The sequence below is a fragment of the Diplotaxodon limnothrissa genome, linkage group LG15 (assembly GCF_057381915.1).
Source record: "Diplotaxodon limnothrissa isolate DT_005_m linkage group LG15, D_limnothrissa_male_GT1.1, whole genome shotgun sequence".
Classification (NCBI taxonomy): domain Eukaryota; kingdom Metazoa; phylum Chordata; class Actinopteri; order Cichliformes; family Cichlidae; genus Diplotaxodon; species Diplotaxodon limnothrissa.
In genome coordinates, this window is record NC_140610.1 from 41930907 (window position 1) to 41956879 (window position 25973).

Below are 25973 nucleotides of genomic sequence, written 5' to 3' on the forward strand. Positions count from 1 at the left end.
CAGAGCTGACTCAGCAGTGTCAGCAAGTTTTAAAGCAAGAACAAAGCAAAATCTCAGAATGATGCACAGCAGTTAGTTTACTCTTTGTAGATTCAACAAAATTAACTACTGAACTCCCGTGCCACCATTTAGCTCAGCATTAACCCAATATCGTTTACAAGAGGGGCCAACATAAGAGTGATGCCACACCGCCCCGTCTGCATTATGGGAGATGCAGCAAATTAAACTGAATCAAAAATAGAAACAAAGCTTCAGACATGAGGTAAGATTTCCCTTTGCCATGATCAGTGGCAACTCTGTACAAATATTCCTCAATCCACATATTGATGCATGATGATTTTTCTTTAATCGCCTCTATTTAGCCTCGCAACATTTCCACTTGTAAACAACATTTTCGTTTGATAGCTTCTGACCACATCTACACTTTGTTTTTTAGTATCTCTGACTGCATGACGGTGAGAACAGTCAAGTCATTCGAATATTGTTTGTCCCTCACAACCTTTTTGAATTGTTGCGTGTAATGAATTGTGTAATGATGCTAGAAGGGCTTCAGTCTGATTGGTTGTGAAAATTCATCATGAAGACATGTAAATGAAAACAAAGCTAAAACGCAAAGCATGCAGTGACGTCAGGCGGTGCTCTAAAAAGCCGAAGAACGCTGCATTCTTTCGTAAGCGACACACGAGGGTGGTTGAAGAAGCGGATTCATAATCACAGCATTTCTGGATCAGAAGGTGTCAGTGATGTTTCAAAACTGCCAAGGTGCCACTAAATTATAAAAACTGATTCCCATTTATACTGCTGGAAACATTTTCCTGTAATGAAGGTGCACGAACTCTGTTTTGTCACTCACACTGCAATAACTTACATTTTCATTCAGTGTTTCTCGCCCTTTTCCAGATAAACATGGGCAGAAAAACATTTAGCAGCTTTAATCACCTGTTTTCAATGTTATCAGTCCCATGCATATTGCCAGTAGGTTTCCTCCTCCACCTTATACCAACTCTCTGTCACCTTACTGCTGCTTCTACCCTTCACACTGGGACTAATAGGGAAATTTAACTGCAACTAGAAAAATTTGCATTTCCTGCGAAAATGCAGTGTGGATGCCTTAACGGCTGAAGATATCTGCTGAAAAAAGCTGAAAAAGTTGAAACAAAAAAAAAAAAAAGATGCCCTGAGCAGGATTCGAACCTGGCCCTCCTGGTCAAAGGGCAGCTATTTAGCTCACTGAGCAAAACACTTTCTCACCAAGAAAAGGTGGAGAGATTGACAATTGTGCTGAAATGAGCAGAAGCTACTGAGAATTGTGCTGATAACAGGTGGAAAGGCGGAAAATTTTTCAGAAAAGGTGAATAAGCAGAATTTGGGCAAAAATAAAGGGGTGAAAATTCTGCTGAAAAGAGTTCCATCAGCAGAATTTCTGCTGAAAAGAGGTGAATGAGCAGAATTCTGCTGAAAAGAGTTTTTTTTCTGAAAACAGCAGAAAAAACTGAAAATTTTGCTGAAAAGAGTTGAATGAGCAGAATTCTGCTGAAAAGAGGTTTTTGCTGAAAAAGAGCTGAAAAAGTTTGGATTTGTGCTGAAAAGGGGTTAAAAAAACTGAAAATTTTGCTGAAAAGGGGTGAAAAAGATGAAATTTGTGTTGAAAAGAGTTTAAAAAAAGTTTAACTGTTAAGTGAAAGAAATGTTGCCATAAGCTGGATTTGAACCCAGGCCTCCCAGTCTGAGAACGGATGCTTATCTCACTGAGCTAAAACACAGCTCAGCCCATCATGCAAAATCAGTGACCACATTGATAATGTGTTCCATTCATTTCAATGGTCAAAAGTCATAACACACATCAGCAGAAATAGCAGAATTTTTTAAAGTTTAAACATAGTATTTCTGCTAAAACTTAGTATTTATACTAAATAATATTTTTTTCCTGCCAAATCATAGCATTTGTGCTGGAACACAGAAAGTTCTGCCAAATCATACAATTTGTACTAAAACATTATTTATGATTAAGCAGAAACACTGGGACTTGGTAGAAATACTATGATTTACATGAAATACTTTGACTTAGCAGAAGTACTACAATCTAGGAAAAAAGTACTACAGCATAGCAGAAATTCTATCATTGAGCAGAATTACTAGGATTTAGAAGAAATACTAAGATTTGGCACAAACACTGATGTGGCTCAAGAACCTTTATTGTGCAGTTATACTATGATTTGGAAGAAATACTATACTTTGGCACAAATACTATGATTTGGAAGAAATACTATGTTTTAGCACAAATACTATGATTTGGCTCAAATACTATAACTATCCTCGGTCAGAAGGAGAGGCTGACATCCAGGGATTAGATTACCACAGGTGGAGTTTATTGCGGTCAGATGGATGGTACAGGGAGGTATGGCATACAATAGGAGGATGTGGAGAGGTGATATGGTGTGGTTTCTATGATTAAGAACAGGGTATGCATTACAACATGCATACAGATTAAAGATTAAGAAAACTGGCAACAAATTCCTCCACTACAAATCAGTCTGATGCCACTTTTTACAGGGTTCCCGTTTACTAAGGCACTACCCAAAAGGCGCCACAAGAGGGCACTCCAACACAAGAGATGACCTATTTACACTGATGCACTTAGTAAACAGCCCCTACAGCCACTACATAATACAGTGATATTACAGTATACAAATTCACACAAATACTATGATTTGGCAGAAATACTATGACTTAGTAGTAATACTATAACATAACAGATTTCCTAAAAAAAACTATGAAATTGCAGTAATTCTATGACTTGGCAGAGATACTACGTTTTAGCACAAATACTATAACAACGCAGAAATACTATGACTTAGTAGTAATACTATAACATAACAGTTCAATGTTCTTGCACAAATACCACAATATGGCAGAAATACTATGTTTTAGCACAAATACTGTGATTTGGTATAAATACTATGATTTGGCACACATACTATATTCCGCAGATACACTATAACATAACAGATATTCTACAACTTAGTAGTAATACTATAACATAACAGAATTATTATTTGGGCACAAATACCACGATTTGGCAAAAATACTATGATTGGGTACAAATACTATGATTTGGCAATAATACTGCATTTTAACACAACTACTGAGATTTGATTGAAATACTATGATTTAGAAGAAATACTATTACTCCATACAAATACGATACTTTGGGACAAATACTATGTTTTGGTTCCAATACTATGATGTGCAACAAATACTATGATTTGGCACAAGTACTATGATTTAGTACAAATACTATGATTTGGCAGAAATACTATGACTTAGTAGTAACACTATAACATAACAGATTTCCTAAAAAAAACTATGAAATTGCATTAATTCTATGACTTGGCAGAGATACTACGTTTTAGCACAAATACTATAACAACGCAGAAATACTATGACTTAGTAGTAATACTATAACATAACAGTTCAATGTTCTTGCACAAATACCACAATATGGCAGAAATACTATGTTTTAGCACAAATACTGTGATTTGCTATAAATACTACGATTTGGCACACATACTATATTCCGCAGATACACTATAACATAACAGATATTCTACAACTTAGTAGTAATACTATAACATAACAGAATTATTATTTGGGCACAAATACTATGATTGGGTACAAATACTATGATTTGGCAATAATACTGCATTTTAACACAACTACTGAGATTTGATTGAAATACTATGATTTAGAAGAAATACTATGACTCCATACAAATACGATGCTTTGGGACAAATACTATGTTTTGATTCCAATACTATGATGTGCAACAAATACTATGATTTGGCACAAGTACTATGATTTAGTACAAATACTATGATTTGGCAGAAATACTCTGATTTGGCAGAAATACTCTGATTTAGCAGAAGTACTATCTTTTGGTAGAAATTCCTGCTAAAAGGTAGTATTTCTGCGTTTTAGCACAAATACTGTAATTTGGCATAAATACTATGATTTGGCATAAATACTATGCCTTAGTAGTAATACTATAACATAAGAGATATACTATGGTTTTGCAGACATACTATGTTTTTGCACAAATACCATGATTTGGCACAAATGCTATGATTTAGCAGAAATACTATGATTGGGTGCAAATACTATGATTTGGCAATAATACTGCGTTTTAACAACAACTACTGAGATTTGATTGAAATACATACTATGACTTAAAAGAAATACTATGACTCCATACAAATACGGTGCTTTGGCACAAATACTATGATTTGGCAGAAGTACTATCATTTAGTACAAATACTATGATTGGGCAGAAGTACCATGTTTCAGTACAAATACTATGATTTGGCAGGAATACTCTGGTTTAGCAGAAATACTCTGATTTAGCAGAAGTACTATCTTTTGGTAGAAATTCCTGCTAAAAGGTACTATTTCTGCGTTTTAGCAGAAATACTGTAATTTGGCATAAATACTATAATTTGGGATAAATACTATGATTTGGCACATATAATATATTCAGCACATACATTATAAAATAACAGAAATATTTGGCCCCAAAACCATGATTTTGCGCAAATACCATGATTTTTGCAAAAGTACTTAGATGTAGTAGAAGTACTTTGCTTTAGCAGAAATACTATGATTGAGGAGTAATACTTAAACATAGGAGAAATATTGATACACAGACACACATACACAGAGAGTAAAGGGAACAGGAGCTGTGGAGAGTCTGGGCTTGGTATATGTAGGTCAGTTAAATTAGCTGCACCTGCTGTAGTCAGCCCTTACACACACAGACACAGAGAGAGGTGTGAGTTTTCTTCAGTGTATTTCTGACATTCAGGATTCCCCTCGAACAAATGGCCATAATTTCCTAACCGTAGAGGCTAGAATGGTCATTCAGACATCGTTTTGTTCAGAAGAGATGGGGGAATCTTCAGGTCTTCATAATTCAGAGATAAAATATAAATTATTAAAGATATATGACTTGTAATACACTGTAACTGAGTAGAGGCGAAGCAAAAACTGCATTGACTTGCTCTCAAACAACCTTTGGTAACTCTAAATCTATATGGAGCATCAAAATCATTCTTTCACCGTAAGAAACAGCAGGCTTTGGTGAACAGTCATGGAAATTTTCAGGGCTCTGTGGAAATCCATCAAAAAGATATGATGAGAGAAAAAAGTGACTCATTTCCAGAATTTGAAATCTGATGAAATCTGAGCGAGGGACAAATTTCCTACCCTCAAACAAGTCTAACTCATCTCAGAACGGTAATAGGTGAGAAAATAATTCTTGAATTGTGAGCATCAGGAGTGTCTAAAGATATACGGGGACAAGCCTCATGTCTTAACTTCGCTTCGTTAAGGAGATATGACAATTTGAAAATGCCTCTCATTACAGAAATCCAGCGGTGATTTTGAACAAACTATCCATTGAGTTTATATGGAGAGTTTTCACACTTTGTGTTACTCTGAGGAGATTTGCAAAATATCTATGAGTCCCACAACAATGATAGGGACATTTTCTGAAAGCCAACAAAAATACCTACGTTTTGATGTATAATTTGTGCGGCTTGAGTGGAAATTGAGCGAGTAGCAAGAAGTTGTTTGGACATGAAGAGAAAATTCAAACAGTTTCACTGTCCCCTCTGAGTTAATTGCATAGCAACCATAGCAACGCATGTATTTTCTGAAAAATCACAATTTTGCAACTGAAGACTTAAAGAGAGATAAGATGAAAACGGTAGAAGATCTGAAAAAGCTGAATCACACAGGAATAGCCCAATCATTTGAGAACGTTTTAAAGTTTGAATGGAGTTTCTAGGTGAAAGTATGAGGCAGTAGTTAAGTTTCAAAGACAAGAAAGTTTTAGCAGAATTGTGGAAGTTTCCCATTCATTTCAATGGGACAAATTAAAGGAAAAAAGTGTAATATTTTAAAAAGTATAATAGTAATAAACACCAAAAGTCATAGCCGGCATAAGCAGAAAGAGCAGAACAGTTTAGAGTTTGAACGGTGAAAATAGCACAAAAATTGTGGAAGTAGATCCACGGCGAAAAGTGTACGGAAACACCCGGAATAATAAAGAACTAGAAAAAATTGCATTTCCTGCGAAAATGCTGTGTGGATGCCTTTACGCTGAGGATGTCTGCTGAAAAAAGCTGAAAAAGTTGAAAAAAAAAACAAAAAAAAAATTTGGCCAGAGCGGGATTCGAACCTGGCCCTTCTGGTACTCAAGGGAGGATCTCATCTCACTGCGCCACAATCATTCTCACAAAGAAGAGGTGGAGAGACTGACAATTGTGCTGAAATGAGCAGAAGAGGCTGAGAATTGTGCTGATAAGAGGTGGAAAGGCTGAAAATGTTTCAGAAGAGGTGAATAAGCAGAATTTGGGCAGAAAAGAGGTGAAAACTCTGAATATTTTGCTGAAAAGAGTTCAATCAGCAAAATTTCTTCTGAAAAGAGTTCAATCAGCAGAATTTTGCTGAAAAATGTTTTTTTCTAAAAACAGCAGAAAAAACTGAAAATTTTGCTGAAAAGAGTTGAATGAGCAGAATTCTGCTGAAAAGAGTTGAATGAGCAGAATTCTGCTGAAAATAGGTTTTTGCTGAAAACAGCTGAAAAAGCTGGTATTTGTGCTGAAAACAGCAGAAAAAACTCAAAATTTTGCTGAAAAGAGTTCAGTCAGAAGAATTCTGCTGAAAAGAGGATAAGTTGTGAAAAAACTCAAAATTGTGCTGAAAAGGGGTGAAAAAGCTTAAATTTGTGTTGAAAAGAGTTAAAAAAGTTTAAGTATTGACTGAAAGAAATGTTGCCATAAGCGGGATTTGAACCCGGGCCACCCAGTCTGAGAACGGACGCTCATCTCACTGAGCTAAAACACAGGTCAAGCCGGCAAGGAAAATCAGTGAGGCCACTAATGATATGGCAGAAATGAGCAAAAAATATTGCAAAAACAATTCAATATCTCAAAAAGTATAGAAGTTATGAGCACCAAAAGTCATAGCCGGCATTAGCAGAAAGAGCAGAATTTTTTAAAGTTTGAATGGCGAAAATCGGATGAAAACTGTGGGAGTAGTTCCACGGCGAAAAGTGTACGGAAACACCCGGAATAATAAAGAATAAAGAGAAACAGGAACTCAATAGTGTGGATGCCTATTAAGGCATCCACACAATAAAGAGAAACAGGAACTCAATAGTGTGGATGCCTATTAAGGCATCCACACAATAAAAAAACGAACAATAAAGTGCAGTTCCCTCAATGGCCACTTGAGGCTGCTTCTGGTTTTTAATTTCCCAGTTTATACCAGGCTGAGTGATTCTGTTTTTAGTGTTCCTGGATCACATTCACATGTGGGCTTGTCTTTGCATGGTTTACCCTGCATTTGTGGATGGCACTGTAAGCTGTGCTCACACACAGTGATGTCCATGACACATGTTTGATGTCGTGCTGCCCGAGGGCACAAAGACCACTGGCATCCAATACTGAGTTTTGGCCTTGATGACGAGATATTTAATGTCTTTGCAATTTTATGTTGAGGAACATTTTTCTGAAATTGTTATACAATTTGTAGATGATTTGTAGAGAAGCTCCGCCTCTCTAAGATGCTCTTTTACCTAATCATGTGACTGACCTACTGGCAGCTAACCTCCAGTTATAGTTTCTTTTTTTTATACCATCACTGCGGTAACCTTTTGTTTGCCCCGTCCCACTTTTTTGGAGACGCTTTGCTGTCATCAAATTTAAAAGCAACATTTTTCTTAAAATTCTACATCTTTCATGTTTTAATATTTGATATTTTCTACGTTCCAATATGGACAAATTACTGCAGCTTATGTCCCAACTTATTTGAAAGACTTTTTCTAGGATTTGACTCCTTTTTTGCTTTTACCCAGTGTTCACAAAATTTATGGCAACAATTACAACTGATAAAAGAGCCGTTTTTAAGATTGTCAGCAACAATGAAATCAAACTGAACTAGACATCCGCTCACCTCTTGTATGTCCATGTCTTCAGGGTTTTCCCATCTCCTCAGAGAAACTGGAGTGACAGGGACAACCACTATGTAGTACCACCTGCACAAAACGTATAATGCACCCATATATGATTGTGCACCAAACACACACACAGAGCTTCAATGTTAAGAGAAGATAAGTTTATGAGGAAATTCACCTGTTACCACAACACAAGAGTCAGAAGCACAAAGTGAATTAAAGACGTATTAAAAGACTAAAAAATGCAGTTTATATGTATGCATGTGTCTAATGTTGTTTCAGCACATCTTGTAGATCTTCTCCATAAACTTTCTGAACCTTCTCTTAAACAGATGCATTCACTGAGCCTAATGAGAAGGTCTGGTTTGGACATTAGCATCTTTTTTCTCCACTGACTCCACTCCTCTTAATTACTGCTTACTTGTGGGCTATTTCTTCGGAGAAACAAACACTTGAAACACAATTAATTATTTCTATGTGCTTGTCTTCTTGACCACGCTGGGTAATAATATGAAATAAACTTCTTGTGAAATGCACCATTTGCATTGGGATTCTTATTGCTGATTACCTCAAATTGCTTTCTGGTATCATGAGAGGGCTACGAGTTGCAGTGGGGCGACTGTTAATATAGTCGTGTGGTTTTCTGCTGTAATCACGGAGCTGTTGGGCCAGAGGTTTCTGGCTTTTTAAGATGTTTGAACTGCTAATACGCTGAGTGTATGTTGGGGAAAATAGCCTGGCACTCTATAGATGCAGTGGACAAGACATTGCTGAGATTCACACGTACCCATACGGTCTATAGAACCTGGCTCAGATCAGCTGACAGGACTGGCTAATACCCTGACACTCAACGCTCTTGGCGCCTAAAAACCAACACGACGGTATCTAACACACTAATACTGAGATGAGGAAATGAGAAAATCCAGTGATGTTGCAGCTCTGAAATATGGCCAAACTGGTGGCAAGTGGCATCTTGGCAGCTGCACGCTTGACTTTTCTCAGTTCATGGGCAGTTATTTTGCGCCTTGGTTTTTCCACACGCTTCTTGCGACCCTGTTGACTATTTTGAATGAAACGCTTGATTGTTCGATGATCACGCTTCAGAAGCTTTGCAATTCTGAGACGGCTGCATCCCTCTGCAAGATATCTCACTATTTTTGACTTTTCTGAGCCCGTCAAGTCCTTCTTTTGACCCATTTTGCCAAAGGAAAGGACGTTGCCTAATAATTATGCACACCTGATATAGGGTGTTGATGTCATTAGACCACACCCCTTCTCATTACAGAGATGCACATCACCTAATATGCTTAATTGGTAGTAGGCTTTCGAGCCTATACAGCTTGGAGTAAGACAACATGCATGAAGAGGATGATGTGGACAGAATACTCATTTGCCTAATAATTCTGCACTCCCTGTAATACTGAGATGAGGAAATGGAGGAGCAGTCACGGAAACTGTCAGTGTTAAAACAGACAAACTGTCAGCACTGACCTGACAGCCGCTGCGTCCGGGACCTTCGGCAGGCTGATAGTCACTTTACCACCTTCCTCCACATCTATATGGTGTTGAGCTGGTTTCACCGTCAGAAGGTCCGGAGCCGTTCGGATGGAGACCTGCTGCTGGAGGCCGCCAGCACTATTCCCTCGGCTCATTAGCACAAACGAATAATCAGTGTCTGGCTGCAGCTGTGTGATCAGCTTCCTTTTCAGGTTGCCTTGAACCTCCACACTCTGCTGGTTGTACAGAATCTACAGCAGGATGGAGTTATAGAGGTTAATTTACACCTTGCACTACTGTAATAATTATCACTGTGATGCCTGTCACCAATATCCAGCTCTCTGTTTTACCCAAAACAACCAGTTTTCTGCCTGCATGAAAGAGAGCGCTGAGCTTACCTTGACAGGCACTTGAGATTTGTATGTTTCTGGCACTTCCCAGGTCAGCAGGACCGAGGTCTTTGTCACAGCCTTCACACCAAAGTTCTTGGTAAACACTGAGGGAAGATCTGGATGATTATTAGGTGGTTAATTTGATTGTGAATATGACTGAGATGATTCAGTGCTGATGAGGAGGTGCAAGAAAAGCAAGACAGTTACGGGGAACACTACCAGATAGATCTCGGCACAGTTTTTATGATTTTATGATCTATAAAAGCACAAACAGGTGTTTGGCAATAACAAACGACCAAAAACTGCTGTTTCTCTAATGTCCACTTAAGCCTGCCACTACATTTTTTATACAACTCACTTGTTTCATTTGTATTAAGGATAAACTGTACATTATCAGTGGCATGAAAACGTTTACATGTGTGCAGCTGACAGATGTCTGCTCGATTAATGCCAGCTTGCAGTTTTGATAACTTTAATTGGAATTTTAATGCAATTATCTGAAAAACAATATTGCTTGCTGTGCATGTAATTGTACTAACAGTCAAGAAAGCTTGTGCTCCAATTAGTGACTTATGCTAATCAGCAGGTAACTACATGATGCACCAACAGAATCCAGGCTTATGCCTCATATCCAAATAATATCGAATAACTATCATAGCAGTGAGCAAAGATGACATGACACACATGGACTATGTAGGAAACTGTAAACAAACATAAATGATATAAATATAAATGAGTTTTTTTCATATTTAAAATTCCTCGCGTGCGTTAGTGACACTTGTCAATATCATAACCAGCTTCATGAGGTTTTCATCTCAAAAGGTTTCCAATGAAAAGATCATTGTAATAAATAACACACAGGACTTAAGTGTATCTTTAACTGTTTTCAGATGGTATGCTATAATGAGGTCTAACTTAGTGAACTAAGTGGATTTAATAGTGTGAGACTCACACACACTCACAGGAACTAGCTGCTTGCTTCCTGCATCAAATATGGCCAGAAAGTCCTTGTTTAACATCTCTAGAGAAGAATCCTACAGGGCTGCAGTTTGCAAATGCCAGCTAGAGGCAATGGTTATTAAATAAATAAAAACTCTCCAAGTTGTCAGTGGAGTAAAGTCACTTGTGACTCTACTTACTGTCTAAACTCGTTTTAATTTTCACTTTGAATCTTACAAAGTTACTCTAGTAAAACCCAGGAATAAAAAAGGGTAGAAACTGAACATAATTTGTTTCCCTGATGAAGTTCTGCTACATTTCTTTGAGTTATGTAGAGGACAGAACTAAATAATACTGGGACTAGCCTCACCCTCCTTTCAGTTTCATCTTGTTCTCAAGTTATTGCATTCACACGATTTTCAGAAACTTGCTCTGACCTTGAGGTCGAGATCACTGAGATTTTTAGTAGCTGCACCTAAGCCTGTGGTTCTCACCTGGCATGGAGGTGGACATGGTCCTGCTCTGGATGCTGGGGCTGATAGGTCCTCCGCCCTTGCTGGTGAAAGCTTGGACTCTTATGTCATAGGTTGTGTCAGGCTGCAAACCGTAGACGGTCATCTGTGTATCTGTGGTAACGTTGGTGCTGTTGTTCGGGCTGTTAATGTCTCGGTACATCACCACATACTTCACAATCTTCCCATTTCTTTCAGCCAGAGGAGGCGGGTCCCAGGCCAGTTTGGTGGAAGTTGCAGTAAGGCCGACCACGCTCAGGTTTTGCGGGTAGCTGCTGGGAATGTCCTCAGGGGTGCTGATCTCTTTTACATACTCCTCCCCGTTCCCTGCTCTGTTTTTGGCACACAGTTTGAAGATGTACACGGCACCCTTGTGGAGGCCGGTGACTGTGAAATGATCATCTGTCTTCTTGAAGTGTTTAATGGTGAAAGCTTCCTCCTCTGCTCTCTTGTACTGCAGCTGGTATCCCATGTGCTCCCCAACCATTTCTTTAGGGGGCTGCCACTGGATTAGAGCGGTGTTCCCGATGGTGGTGCTGATCATCATAGTGGGCTTTCCAGGAACTGCGATGCAGGAAACATTTGTAAATATTCAGCACTGAAAGACACATTTAGATATGATCTAGCTTATTTTCTTAGCTGGTTGGAAGGTATAGGACCTGTTTTTGAGATCATCATAAAGGCCACACTACTTTTTATTATCAGAAGAACAAAGACTGTTATTCAGACTAGCTTTTGAGTCTAAAAAGCTCTTTAAACCTGTGTTTTTGTGTGTGTGTGTGTGTGGGGCGGGGTTCCTAATGACCAGCAGGGGGCAACTCTTCTGGCTCCACAAGAAGTCAAAGTTGCAAAGACGTCTGTTTGCAAAATTCATTTTTCTGATGTGTAAATTATGGTGGAGTGAAACAGACAAAGTAAGGAATGCTTTTCAGAGGGGCTTTGTGTGCAGTGCTGTTGGACTCTTAGTACAATCTGCTCATTGCTAATGACATCTGGTTTAAAAAACAAGACCTGCTTCTCAGTATACTTGGGTTTACTTTTGTTCTTGTGAAATATCATCTGTCAATTCCAACTCAAAGAAGTCGAGTATGCTACAAATGCCTCTGTGTGTACTTGCCCCGCCCGTTCTATCGAGGATGTAATGAGTGTTGACTTGTGTTGACTTGTGCTGACTTGTGTTGACTTGGGGCAGCCAAGTATTCTAGAGTACATTTTGAGGAAAACTCAAAAGCAACAGTGTGAGCACCCAAAGTTGTGACTTAAGTTTAGAAATTTTACTGTTTCTGTGGCAAAAAGCAAGATTTCAAGATCTTTTATATAAGAATGCAGCTGTTTGCCTATTTGCAAAACCGTTTAAGAAGCTCTTTCAGGATGATACCGAGCTAAACGTAAAATGGAGCCAACATTAGCTCATATTATTATCAAAATCAGACAAACAGAAAAAATCAGACTACGCAGGACTAAAAAAAACTCCTGAAAGGTATTAAATGGAGACATATTAGAAAACAAGCAGGAATGTGATCAAGATATGGCCTCAGATTTGTTGTATTAGTTGTATGCAACACACACACCTGCTCCTGTGGTGGTGGCCACCTTGGCCTTGCTGCGAGCTCCGTCACCCTTGGTAGTATATGCAGCCACAGTCACAGAATAGGTTGTTTCTGGGAGCAGACCTGCTATAAAGGCCTCCTGCTCAGCACAGAGACACAGGGAAGAAAAGAGGAGGAGGAAGAGAAACGGAGACAAAGATGAAGAGAGGATGGAAAAAACAGACGAAAGGGCAACAAAATTCAAGTTGAGACAACAGCTTCAGTTCAATTGGCAGAAAATTTAGTGCACTGAGCAACTGAAGCACACAACACATGCATCAGCTTCACATTTCCACCACTCAAGGTATTCTGACATTTCCACACCACCCGAACACCAACCTGTTCACAACACTCCAGTATACCATCACTGCACATCAGCACCGAGTGCTACAAAAGGCTTTTGGAAACGAAGGTTCTTCAGAGATTGTTCCCTGTTTCATTATCTGTTTTTCTTTTATTTCTATTCTTCTTTAACTGGTAACTGCACAGATGCAGTTTATGGACGTTGAATCCAGAATCCTGATCTTCTCTTTGAAGAAACGAGTCATGAGAAGATAATGAAAACATACCTGCTGTTTGTCCAGTTAGATAATTCAAACTAGAACATAAAACCATTTTGTTAGTAGGTCCACCTAACCAGTGAGTGACAGCAACAAAAGAACGAGGCAGTCAATGAGCACAACAACAAGGACAAGCGATGGTCTCCTGGCTGATTACTCAGTGACCACCAACCACCATCAACCTCCGGCTTTCTAGCGATCTGATACGACAGCGTTATTTCTTGGTGTCCGATCCTGCATCAAGGAGCCAAAGCCAAAAGACAGATGGCGTCTGACAAAAGTGCGCTACGTAACACGATGCTGATGCTGCACTGCTCAGCCTGTTCATCTCACACCATACTCAGACTTGAAGATGCTGACGCTCAACCCAGCTGCAAAGCCCCACATCACATACAGAAGGTCACCTTCTGTCAAAGCCAACAAAACCATATCATTTACAAAAAGCAACGGTGCGACCGTGTGGTTCAAATCACAGACAACGAAAACATCCCCTGAAAATGTGGAGGACTTAGTGCCAAGGACCTGAACACAGCTCTCACTTTGTTTTACGAGGATCTGATGCCTTCCAGTAATCTACCCACAGAACATAAGCCTTCTCCAAGTATACAAAACAGTCACTGTCAGCAATATTAAACTCAAATGTGTTTTATGATAAAGACCTCTCAAAGAAACTCGTCTCAGGAGAATCTCTGCCATGCACATTAGGCTACATGTTCGAACGTGCTCGTCCAGCCGCGTTAATATAGCCACATGTACGGCCTGTCAACTGCCGCGAGTCCATGAAGAGGCACGAAAAAGGTCCACTTTTCTCAGATAGCAGAGGACTGCTTTCTACTCCTGAGTGCTGAGTGGAGCAGAGCTGCAGAGATGAAGGAGCGTGTGATGAGAGAAAAATGGCAGCGGGAAAGTGGTGTAGCTGCGAGGGGGTTGATAGTTCCAGTAAAGAATGCCCAGTGGGTTCCATTTTGCCCATCATGACCGTGCCTCTGCCTACAGCCCAGGGGCTGCTGAGCCACGGAGATGTCACTGCAAATTAGCAAAGCGCTGCCAAAGGAAAAGGGGGGGGTGTTCCAGAAACAACCACCACTCTAATTATTATTCTGTGGCAGGCAGTTTAATATCTACCACTGGATATTTAAAAGGGGTGTCTTCTGCTAATTTAAGAGCAGAGACGTACAAAACTGAATTCAGCCGGGGCGTAAAGAGTTAAGATGTTTCCCTCCTTCCTGTGTTCTCTGCAGGGCAAAGAAGGTGAAAGATGAGAGAGAAATGCGACTCATGTGAAGCTACTGAAGTCCTCTAAAAGCCTCATTATTTTAATCTGCTGCTATTCCTTTCCACTTTTGTTGCCAGAGATTTTCTTGCTTTTGAAATGGGGAGAAAAAAAAATCAAATTGGTCTTTCATCTGTCTTTCAAACGCAGTGCGAGCAGGAGTCTGCAGGGATGAATTCCCAGGGACTGAACAGATGATACACTTTACATTAAGACATGAGACATCTCTCCTATGAGGGGAGCGTCTGCTTTAACGGGAGCCAATCAATCGGCAGTGACTTCCTGTGTGTCAGACATCAAACGCTGCTGTCCTCCACCTCCTTGTCTTTTCAACCTCCATCACCAGTGGGGGAGATTCCACTAATGTTGGGAACAAATCCACTACAAAAGCGCATTAGCAGTTCGCACACTGCGCGGATTCTTCCTCACATGAAGAGGGAAGGACACGTGTGCCTGATATTTCAGTGGATGCTGGAGACCCTTCAACAACACCCACAGTCAGCATGTTACATTTAGGAATTTGATCAATTTGATGCTTTAGATGGCAGCTAGGGAAGCTGAGCTAACAGTCTGCAAGCTTGTTAGCCATGGCTCTGGAAGCATACAGCTAGACCTTTGTTCAAGGGCTGGGCTTCCTTACCCAATTTAAACTGGACATATTCCTCTTTGTTCTAGCAGTGGATGCTCATTAGACATGGCCAAAGTTTCCAATAAGGACATTTGTACAAGTAATCGCTGTGAGATAAAAGGTCAGGCTTCACACTGCTTTTTCCTGCTCAGTTTCACAATACTTTTTTTTTCTGTGTGTTGTCAAAGAGAGAGATCTCTTATGTGGTCATCAAGACGCTCTACTGCTCAAACCTTATGCAGCCAAACAGAAGAATGTGGGCTTAGGGTTGGGGACGGACGGACGGACACAAGAACTAAAATTTGAAGCTGGGAATGAAAGTCCCTTTAAGCAATAGCCTTTCTGGCCACTCTCCGTTTAAGTATTGTGTAGGTTGCATTATTTATTACCCACAGTTTTCTGTCTCCAGCACATTTATCCGTCCACTATCATTAGCCACCTGTGCTGGACTGACGTATTGAACCGTTGCAGAGGGAAACTTGTGCTCAACAGTAAATGCACAAAGTATTTCTATTGCTGGAGCATTATAAGGTGTTCGTGTTGGGGTTTAATCTCTTAGAGAAACGACTCTGGGTTAATTGTGTAGAATTTGAAAGGAGTTGTTCCTCGAACTAACTGACCCATTTAAATAAAACAGGCACAGCTTACTGAATAAATAAAATATGAAGTCGAAATAATTAAAACGTTTTAGAGACTTCTTTTTTGGTTTCAATCCAGTTAAAGGGAAAACTCATGCGCTATGAAAAATTTAATGAGTGTTTCAGCTTTGCTCTTCATTACAACAGAAATTGGAAGGATGGGTCTGAAATGAGTGTTCCCCCGTGGACAGGGCCTCTCAGGGGCCCTTTCCACTGTGCAGAACTATGGATGGCAGGGTCATCTGAACGACTCGTCTTCACAGTTTAACACGGTTTGGCTCTGTGTGATGTCAGCAGAGAGGACATCATATCTCTCATCTCAGACGCACAGCTCTGGCCCGACGGTCCCTCATTCTGGTCAAAGCTTCTATTTATGAGGGCCAATCAAGAAGAAAGCTGGCTTAAAGGCACGATAGTCTTAAAAGTACATTTTGTAATTACTCTGTGAAGCTCTGAACCAGAGCTTTCATCGCTCGGTGGCATTTTACCATTTGGTAGTTAAATATGTTTAGAAATGTGCTGCTATAGTTTTCTTTTTAATCCTTCCAACATTTCCTCAACAGCTGCTTTTTCCCCTGATATTGTAAATAAAAATGTGTTGATTCCTACAAAACAAAACTTACAGTGACTTGAAGCGCCAACATGTGGTAGAAATTGGTATTACACAAAAGTGCTGCCTGGCCCTACAACAATACTGCATAGTTATTATTGTAGGCTTTTACTATACAAATAAAGTTGAACTGAATTAAAATGAAATTGAATACATATTTTAGATTTGCAGTGGTTCTTTCTGCACATTCTGTTGACTGTTCATAATTCTGATATGCTTGAAATTGTTTTTAATTTGAGTTTACCTGTAAAGTATTAGCAGAGAAGTAAGTACATGCTGGCAGGTAACACTAAGCAACCAAGGCACTGTTTCCACAAGCGCATACAAACGTGGCTTTTCGTTTAAATCCAAGAACCATATTTTATAAAGGTAAAAAAAACAAAGAAACAATACAAACACATAACCACAAAGAAAAAGAAGCAGAACCACCGACTGTTGTTTTCACCCTGTTATTAATAAATGTATGTCATCAATAATGTACAGGTCCACAGAGAGCAGCCGGCGTGTTCTTAAATGTGAACTTTATTTTCCTTTGCAGTCTGTGCTTGTGGAGAGCTCCACTGTAATAACTGAGTATTTAATAAGTACTTAATAGTGAACAGTAGCAATGAAGTTGAAACCTAAATTAGTTTTGTCCCAAAAAGGATCTAAAAGAATCTAAAATGTTGCTCAATGCCGGGTTACACCGAGCCTGCTTTTGAAGAACTTCCTTCAGTTTATTTTCCATTAATTCTACTTCATTAGAAACTCACTAACAAGCTGTTAGCTCATCAATATGATGTAATATTATGAAAGGAAGCATCAACGCTGTGAAGAATAAGTGATGTCACTGTTTAGTCAGAGCACAGATGCAATACGTCTGACTGTGCCTACAGTCATTTACAGTGAGTCACCAGAGCACAGGCAAGGTGCACGACTGAGAATGCAATCAAAACGCATTTTCCACTTTCCCAAACTAACCACAAGAGGCTGAAAATATTTCTTTCAGACAGCAGCTATTGCAGAAACAGTGTCTGCTGATTCTAGTCTCTAGTATTGTGTAGTATCAGACCTTTGTCATTTATAAAAACAATTCTACATGATTTTTCAAATTGCAAAAATCAGTTACCTGCAAACGGTCTTTAAATTTCTCTCTGTCTCAGCTTCTAACAGGTTTGGACAAGAATAGGTGCACAAATGTTGAGGACCTCGCTTCTTGCATGAGAAATGACGCAATAGGAGCCACAAAACAGCAGCGTGTTGTGTGTGCACTGATTTGATGTGTCTGCCTAGTGCAAATAAGACAATCTTACACAGACTGTAAGTGAGGTCAAAGCGTGAACACATAGCCCACAGAGCACACACCACAGAACAAAATATGTAAAAGAAAATCCATTTACAGCAGTACAAACTGAGCCCCAACTCCCTGTAATCCTTCATCAATAAGCCCCGTGCTTTGCACTACAGGTAGACACAAACATCTAGTTTACTCTTGAACTATGGGACTGTGTGTCTGCTGCACCGGTGCACAGACTTACAACACTATTGTGATGGGCACTGCAGAGAAGGAATGGAGCAGAGAGCTGGAAGGGAAGCACTGTACTTTTCATGCTCACAAACAAAAGCAGTATGCACTGATGTCTCTGTGGATTTGGATTGCAGAATAAACCAACAGCAGCTGCATTCAAGTAGAATAAATAAGCAGACACTCTTTATTGGATGGAAGGTAGCATAAAGCAGACGTCTGCGTTACACAGATTCCACATTCAATAAAATAACAATGTGATGTGAGGCAGCAGGAGACACTGAGCACTTGTTTGACAATTACTGCTGCAGAGTCTAGAATATTGTGTGTGTTCAGTAACAGTATGTCAGCTAAACAGAGATCCCTTTGCTGGCTCAGAAAACCAACAGTGAAACCACGAGCCCGACTTTACTTGCAGAATAAAGTCAACAGAGTATTTACAGCTGCATTCCTTCAAAGACTGGGAGGCTGTGATTCAAGAAACACACCAAAAAGACACCCACACCAAACATGTACGTGCACGCACACACATACAAACACACACTGTGAGCAGCTGCCACAGGTGCCACCCTGGTTTTCACCAACACATCTGTAAAGGCTGTGAAGGTTTACGCCACCGTCTGCCAGTCTCCTCTCTGACCCGAAAAGCTGTCAACTTATTAAATTAAATTAAGATTTGAAAATAGTCTCAAATTTTAAATCGTTACACATTTGTGATCATTTGTTTTAAATTATGAACAAAGGCAGTTCTCAGACTCTTGTTAGATTGGTTTTCCCTCTTGTGGATAAGAAATTTGAATTTGTTTGTTTTTTCAATATTCACATGTGACCTTTGGTCACTTTCACTAACCCTACACTTTTCACCACATTGACACTATATATGGTTTAGATTTGGAGTCCTCTAATATGGCCGTACGAGGTTGGGTTGAATTAAACCTATTAGCCTAATTAGCAAAATGCTGTCTGCATCTGTTGTGCAATTCTACAACATACTGATATCTGTGCAATAAATATACAGCCTTGCATTGGCATTATATAAAAATGTATTGCGATCACTCGAACACCTTAATTAACTAAACTGAAAAGCAGAGATCTAAGATATCTTGCTTACATCAGGTATAACTGAGAAAATGTTACTACTTGGTTTTGTAGCTGCCGAGCGCCATCAGGCTTCTTCTTCTTTAGACTGCTAACTGAAGAGAAAGGTAGGTGGAAAATAATTGTGTTAGTACCCACACAGAGATCATGGGATGCTGTGACAGAAAACACACTCGCCATAACCCCTGTCCACACAACACGCACTGTGACTACTCACGCAGTCCGCTGAGTCTTCATGAGTCCACTGATGAAAAACAGGGAGCGCAGCCAGAAGAGCAGAATGTTTGTTCAGCTCAGCAGGAACACTACAGTGATCAGGGACTGAAGGAGGAACAGGTGCCACTTTAAACTTCATGTGGAAATGGAGGTAATGTGTGAATAATTAGTGCTCTCCTCTGTAGTGCCGACTCATGAGGGGAGTCTGGCCCAGGCTCATGAGGGGCTCCAATTTAAGAAGAAGGGCGATAACGAAAACTCGTGTTTTCTTGCAAAGAGCTCGATTCGCTCAGGCAGCACATTCAGAGCCGCTGACTCACCTGCCAGATAAACCCAGTTTCCTCAACTTGGGGATGTGAATCACACACTGAGGCGTGCTCTAGGTTTGCTCTATTAAGTGCCTGATTTCATTCATTGTTGTCTTTGTTGCCTAGATGAATATTTATGGTGCTTTTCCAAAAAGAAACATAAATTTAATGAAATAATCCGTTTCTAGTGAGTTACTATGGTTTTTCCTGGATTTTACAGATATAGATGTATTCAGAAAAATAACTAAGATATGCAAAGCTTTTTTCAGCCACCGTTTACTTAACATTGATGGTTCTTCATCAATGTTATGGATCATTTAAAACCAGGTCAGTTTCATTTTAATATCAGACACAGCCATAGAACAAAATCACTTGCCATTATGCATTGTGTACATTATCTGATAGTAAATCTAGAGGCAGGTAATATTTTTCCATTTTTTTTAACAAAGGGGCTATTGACCATTTTGATGAAGAAGTTATGGGAATGCATCCATGCACACTTTAGTAAACAGATCAAGTAGACAGCTGTAGATTCTGTTGCAGGTTTACATAGAACTCAGAGGAAAGACTTCTCGAAACAGCTGCAAACAAAAACCTACTTATAGATGCCCTAAATGTTCATTCAAAACTGAATATTTCCATTACTTGTGATTTTGTTAATCGCAGATTGTTCTCGTGTTAGTTACCACAGACGTTTCGGATTTTTCCATTTTTAATGTCTATTTCAAATGACTATTTTAACAGTCATCCAGAGTTTCTAGAAAGTTACTATAAATGTTTTTCTAGTTTTACATCACAACCAGATTTGACTAAAAATCTGGAAACGTTGCGGTCTGAGAGCAAAGAGCTCTATGAAACTAGGAGGTCTTTAAAACATGACAAGAAGTTCTTTCCGTTGTAACACTGTGACATGAAAACATGGATGTTTACGTCTGAAGCTTGTGTGCAGTGATGGACAAACGTTTTGGCAGTGGCACCATAGCCCAGGTAAGTTTTTATTATTTGCCAATAGAACATTTTGACACTTATGAAATCACTGTGACTGTTCTTCATTTTATCACAGAAACAACAACAACAAAAAAGAAAATACTGCCCGTGCTCCCTCTCAGCCTCCGAGCAGATACACACATCAAACTCCTGTGTCACCACATTAACAAACTTGGGTCTCTATGCCACCCGCCCGGCCACCTGCTGCCCAGCAGGACCCCCGTCAGCTTTTTATTGCTGAGAGCTAAAAAACTAAGTTAAAAACTGAAGCGACAAAGTGTATGAAAAAAACAACTTTATGCCATTGACAAGTCTCTAGCCACAAATGTGCTGAAATCAACTGAGGCTCACATTTTCACTCACACTGTTACTAATATTAGAATTATTATTATTTTTGAAGCATTTTGTGTTGAATTGAAAGGAATAGAAAATAGAAAAATCTCCCGCTTGTGTTCTTTGTGCCACTGGATTGTGTTTCATGGTCAATAACTGATGAATCTGCACAAGAACCAACTAAACAACACCATGGGGATGGAAACTAGATGTTGCTTGAAAAAATTCAAAAACCTGCAGCACTACATCCATAGCCTGAACCAACTGTATCAGCAGTAAAACCGCATTGTTATTCCATCTGAACAATGCAGGCACCATAAACATAAGCTATGAGACAGACAATAGGGAGAAGGATTTAAATAATTTTATGTCTTGTATTGCTGGCATCTCCTCATGCTTAGTATTCTGCGCCATAAAAAAAGACTCATCTACACTTTAGATGTCATAGCTTTTCCCGAGGTTGTGCTCAGAGCAGAGACAGAGATGAAAACGTGTAGATGGAGACGCTGATGAGGAGACAGAAAGGATAAAGTCAAGATTAGAATTTGGTACTGATGTAAAGTTAAATTACATTTCACCTGCACATTCTGTTTTTGGGTGGTCTGTCTGTGTTTTCTTCTTCATTAATCATTTATGAAAGCAGAATAACGCCACTGCTGCACTCTGAACTGGCCTATCCGACAGTGGAGCATACAGAGGTGACTGCACAGTCGTGCAATTCGATCCTTAAGCCTTAAAGAAAACATGACCAATCAGCAATAACAGTGCTGACTAGGGATGGGTACGGGTATCCGGTGCCATGATGGCACTGGTTCTGACATAAACGGTAGTAACCAGACCGAAAAGCAGCGCAAAAGTCTGGCTGTACTTCACAGCAAAAGATGCAAACTCAGCAGCAACAAGTGCTTTAAGCTGATACTGTGATGCTGTCAAAGGAGGTAACTCCTCGAATCTGATGAAACACCTGGCGACGCATAGCGTTTTGTTAAAAGCCGAGAAATGCGCCGTATTTGATAGCTTGCTGCGAGACCTCACACCGAGCACATCTACTGCGGGTGTGGTGCCTGTTATCGGACCCGGAGTTAGCAACATCCCCAAAAACCCGAAGAGGAGAGTCCTGGCCCCTAGCCCTGCCAGTGTAGCAGAAATGATGAGGATGATGATGCAGCAGCAGCCGTTCTTCTCTGCGTGAGTAGCTTAATGTTGTTCGTGTGTAATTTACGTTGAGTAGGCTAACCACGTTATTACATTAATGCATGTAAGGTGAACTAGCAAACACCATCATAGCTACATGCGGCTGTCTTCTTGTTTGGTGGCAGATACTCCCTTCACCCTGGCCAAAAAGGCTAAAATGACCAAAGAAAAAGAGGGAAACAGCTAAACATGAGAGGTTTTGGACAAAGTTTGTGTTCTCCGTTCTTTAAGCACCGGTTCGAGCACCATTTAAGCACCGGCACCGTTTCAAAAGTACCGGTTTGGCACCGGTATCGGATAAAACCTAAACGATACCCATCCCTAGTGCTGACCTGTAAAATTCTGAACTTTCAACTGTTTTTAAAGAGTTTGCTTTCTACACACTATACAGCATGTCTTACCTGTGAATCTAAAACAAACTTAACCCAGTGCCGGGCCAATAGGCCACTCTCTTAATCTTTAGATTTGACATCCTTATATTGAATATTCACAACTGAACACAAGTTTCTTCAATAAAAACATGTGACTTTGAGTTAATCAGAGGAACTGATGAGCATACTGATGGAACACAGCATATATGGAAAAAGACTGAGAACATGGACTTGATGGAAATCCCTTCAATCCCAAAGGGAGCAATAAGATCCTTCAAGCTCCAGACAGACCAGCAGATGCTGGACATCCAACTGGGCATCAGGCCAGATTTACCAAAACACACAATATGTGAATATAACCCACACATTGTGCTGATAGGTGTGGTTAGTTTTATGGTTGTTTTCTGAGCGTTGCGCTGTTTTCTAAACACAGTTCATTTAAATATGACATGCTCAATCTTCCCATTGAGCCTTGCAATTAAGTCCAAGCTAAGAATAATTTATTAACAGGATAGGGGCAGCTTCTTAATTGTAATCAGACAAGCATATAAATATAGGTTAGATGTAGGCCTACAGTGGCAGTCTGGCAGAAAGGGTTGCTCTAATGAAAACAGGCTCAGTGTAGGACTGTAAACCTCCAGCATTGTTGCATTAAGACAACTTGCACCCTTTCAAGGGATAAAACAAACCAAATGTGCCTGACTGACAAAGGTTTAAACTTAAAAAACCTTCTACACTCTGGTGGTGTTGACATCACCACAGTTTTCTAAGCTATCTTTGTTTTGAGACAAATTAATCAATAAAAGAAATTGCAGATTTCATCGGGGAGATTTGCGCGTGGGCGCATCTATGATCTATAGCCCACTTACTGTCAAAGTGCATGCAGCTGAATTTGTGCAGGTCCACCACTACAGTCATTGTGTTACATCACAGTCCGTGAGATCGTGATGAAAATGCTGTGCGCTGTCCATGGTCCTGAAATTATAATACTTCAGGTATTTTAATATTTCCCTGTTTATCTGAGTGTAGTAAACTGTTACTAAGGAAACACGTGTTTTTAAAGTTTGGTGACATTAATATATTGATCAGAACAAAAACAAGTCCCTTCTCTATCTTTTAGCCATTTCACTGTGAACCTCACCTGTCCAGGCTGGAAAAATCGTGTCACAGAAGACACACCTCTTTATTTAAATCAAGAGGTGCAAGAAGTTTTGTTGCAGCTGGTTCGAGGTCATCTGTAAGCTCACTGGTTATTTATGTTTTCAATCTTCTTCTGGCATCCGTTTTCTCCTGTTCTCTCCATTTTATTATGCATTTGGATAAACTCTGCCAAAAGACCCAGCAGAGCAATATCTCAGATCCAGACCACATCAGCTCTGCTGATTTCTTCCTCCACATCCAGTTTAAGTCTATTTAAGCTGTTTCAGGTTTTACCTGCAAGTCGATTTGCAACACACCTGCACTCCAGCCCCTCGTTTCCATGCGGTCTCTTAGGCTGCGTTCACACTGCAGGTGAAAGTGCATCAAATCTGATATCTTTGACCCTGTGCGACCCATATCCGATCATGGTCTGACAGTGTGAACGGCACAAATCCGATATTTTCAAATCCGATCTGGGTCACTTTCGTATGTGGTGCTGAATCTGATGTTTCAGAAAGCGACTGCTGTTTGATGGTCACGTCGCATTAAATCCGTCTTTTACGTCACCGACACAAGACAGACGCCAACTATCAGCGCCGGAGAAGACATCGCGAACGCTTCCTGGCCATCCTGATGTCAGCGAAACTGTTGGGAAGACAACGCTGGAGAAACGTGAACATTTTCTTTGTACTGTATAATCTGCAGATTCTGACAGAAATCTGCAGCTATCCTTTGAAGCACCGCTCCTCTCAAACAGCAATAAGGATCAATATTAGGCCAAATGTAAATAACAAAATAACTTTATAATAAAGCAAAATTGGGAAACGTAAAGTCTTTACATTAAGGGCCATCAGTCAAACAATACTGTTGCTCTGGGTCTAAACAGAGCGCGTTGTGTGTGACGTCTTCTTTTGTGCATGCGGGCGCTTTGAGCGTTCACACTAGAGCGCGTTTGCTGTCGCATTTTATTTGTAGTGTGAACGAGCAGACAAAAAAAATCGGATTTGATCAAAAAATTGGAATTGAGCATCAAGACCTGCAGAGTGAACGTAGCCTTATTGTCACATGCTGCTCTTTGCTGTGTGGGAGTCTTGCTGCTGCTTGTGAAGTTCCCACAACAAAGCCAAGTCACTAACTGACTAACACATCTCAGATATGTATGTTTTTTGCTTTCCTAATGTTTCTAATTGTCAGCTAACCGCAGATAGTATATTAGATAGAACAGGAGTCATCATGTGTTACACCTACCTAATAAAGTATCATCTAATGTGGGTGCTGTTGTAAAAAGGTCTGTTTAAATCCTAACCATGAGTTATAAATCATTTTGGTGCCTAAACCTTACAAAGTGAATTTGTAAGGTTGCATTTAAATCACAATCTGTTCCTACAGCTAACAAAGTAAATGCTTAAGTCTGATTGTCACATGGAAATGAAACTAGATGCTGAGAGGAGAAAACAAACAAACAAACCGAATCCAAGTGTAGAACACAAAGCTTTGAGCAAGATCCCACCACCAACCCTCTAACCTTTTGGCTTTGCACATCTTTAAAACTCATAGCAACCACTAAAGAGAAGCTGGATCATCGAAGGACCAGGAGAGAAAAACAAAACTCTCTGTGTATAACAGAGAGCTGCAGGAAGAATTTAACAAAATTGTTACTTGTGGTTTTTTTTCTTGATATTCTCCAAAAAGCGACACAAACAAATCCTGATTTCCTTTTGATTCAAAACCTGAGTTCATGTACAGAATGGAAAACAATTTGCTATTTTTCAGAATGCACTTTTGGATTCCCTTGTGAAAGCCATGGGTACTGACCTACAAATTTTAATTAAACCTTATTAAAAAAGCTGACTCCTACACAAGCCGTTTGGGTATGTCCCACTGGGGAGACTCTAGAGATGATGTCTCTGAGTTAGCTTGATACTCCCTAAAAATAATGCTGTGATGAGGAAGGTTGGGCATCTCTGTTTAGACTGCTACCCCGACAGCACAGACGGCTACACATGGACAGAAAGTCACATGGATGAAAAAGATTGCTGGCTCACGAAGGCCATCGGGACATTAATGACATTTCGCATGTGAATGTTTGCTTCAACAACTTGATTCAGAGGAACTGGGCATTGTGCTGAACAACCTGCTGAGTACCCAAAAATAAAGGACAAAGAGCTTC

The 25973-nt window shown here is 39.9% G+C and overlaps 1 protein-coding gene across 1 annotated transcript in view; it reads right to left on the reverse strand.

The window, feature by feature from the left end:
* ptprfa (protein tyrosine phosphatase receptor type Fa) overlaps nt 1-25973 on the reverse strand; it is a 270063-nt gene that overhangs the window by 65962 nt on the left and 178128 nt on the right. The window contains exons 13-17 of the mRNA XM_085373280.1: nt 12926-13043; nt 11337-11918; nt 9910-10019; nt 9506-9762; nt 8014-8095 (exon numbers count right to left, since the gene is read on the reverse strand). Coding sequence (XP_085229406.1) covers nt 8014-8095; nt 9506-9762; nt 9910-10019; nt 11337-11918; nt 12926-13043 — 1149 coding nt within the window. The remainder of the gene's footprint in view (nt 1-8013; nt 8096-9505; nt 9763-9909; nt 10020-11336; nt 11919-12925; nt 13044-25973) is intronic.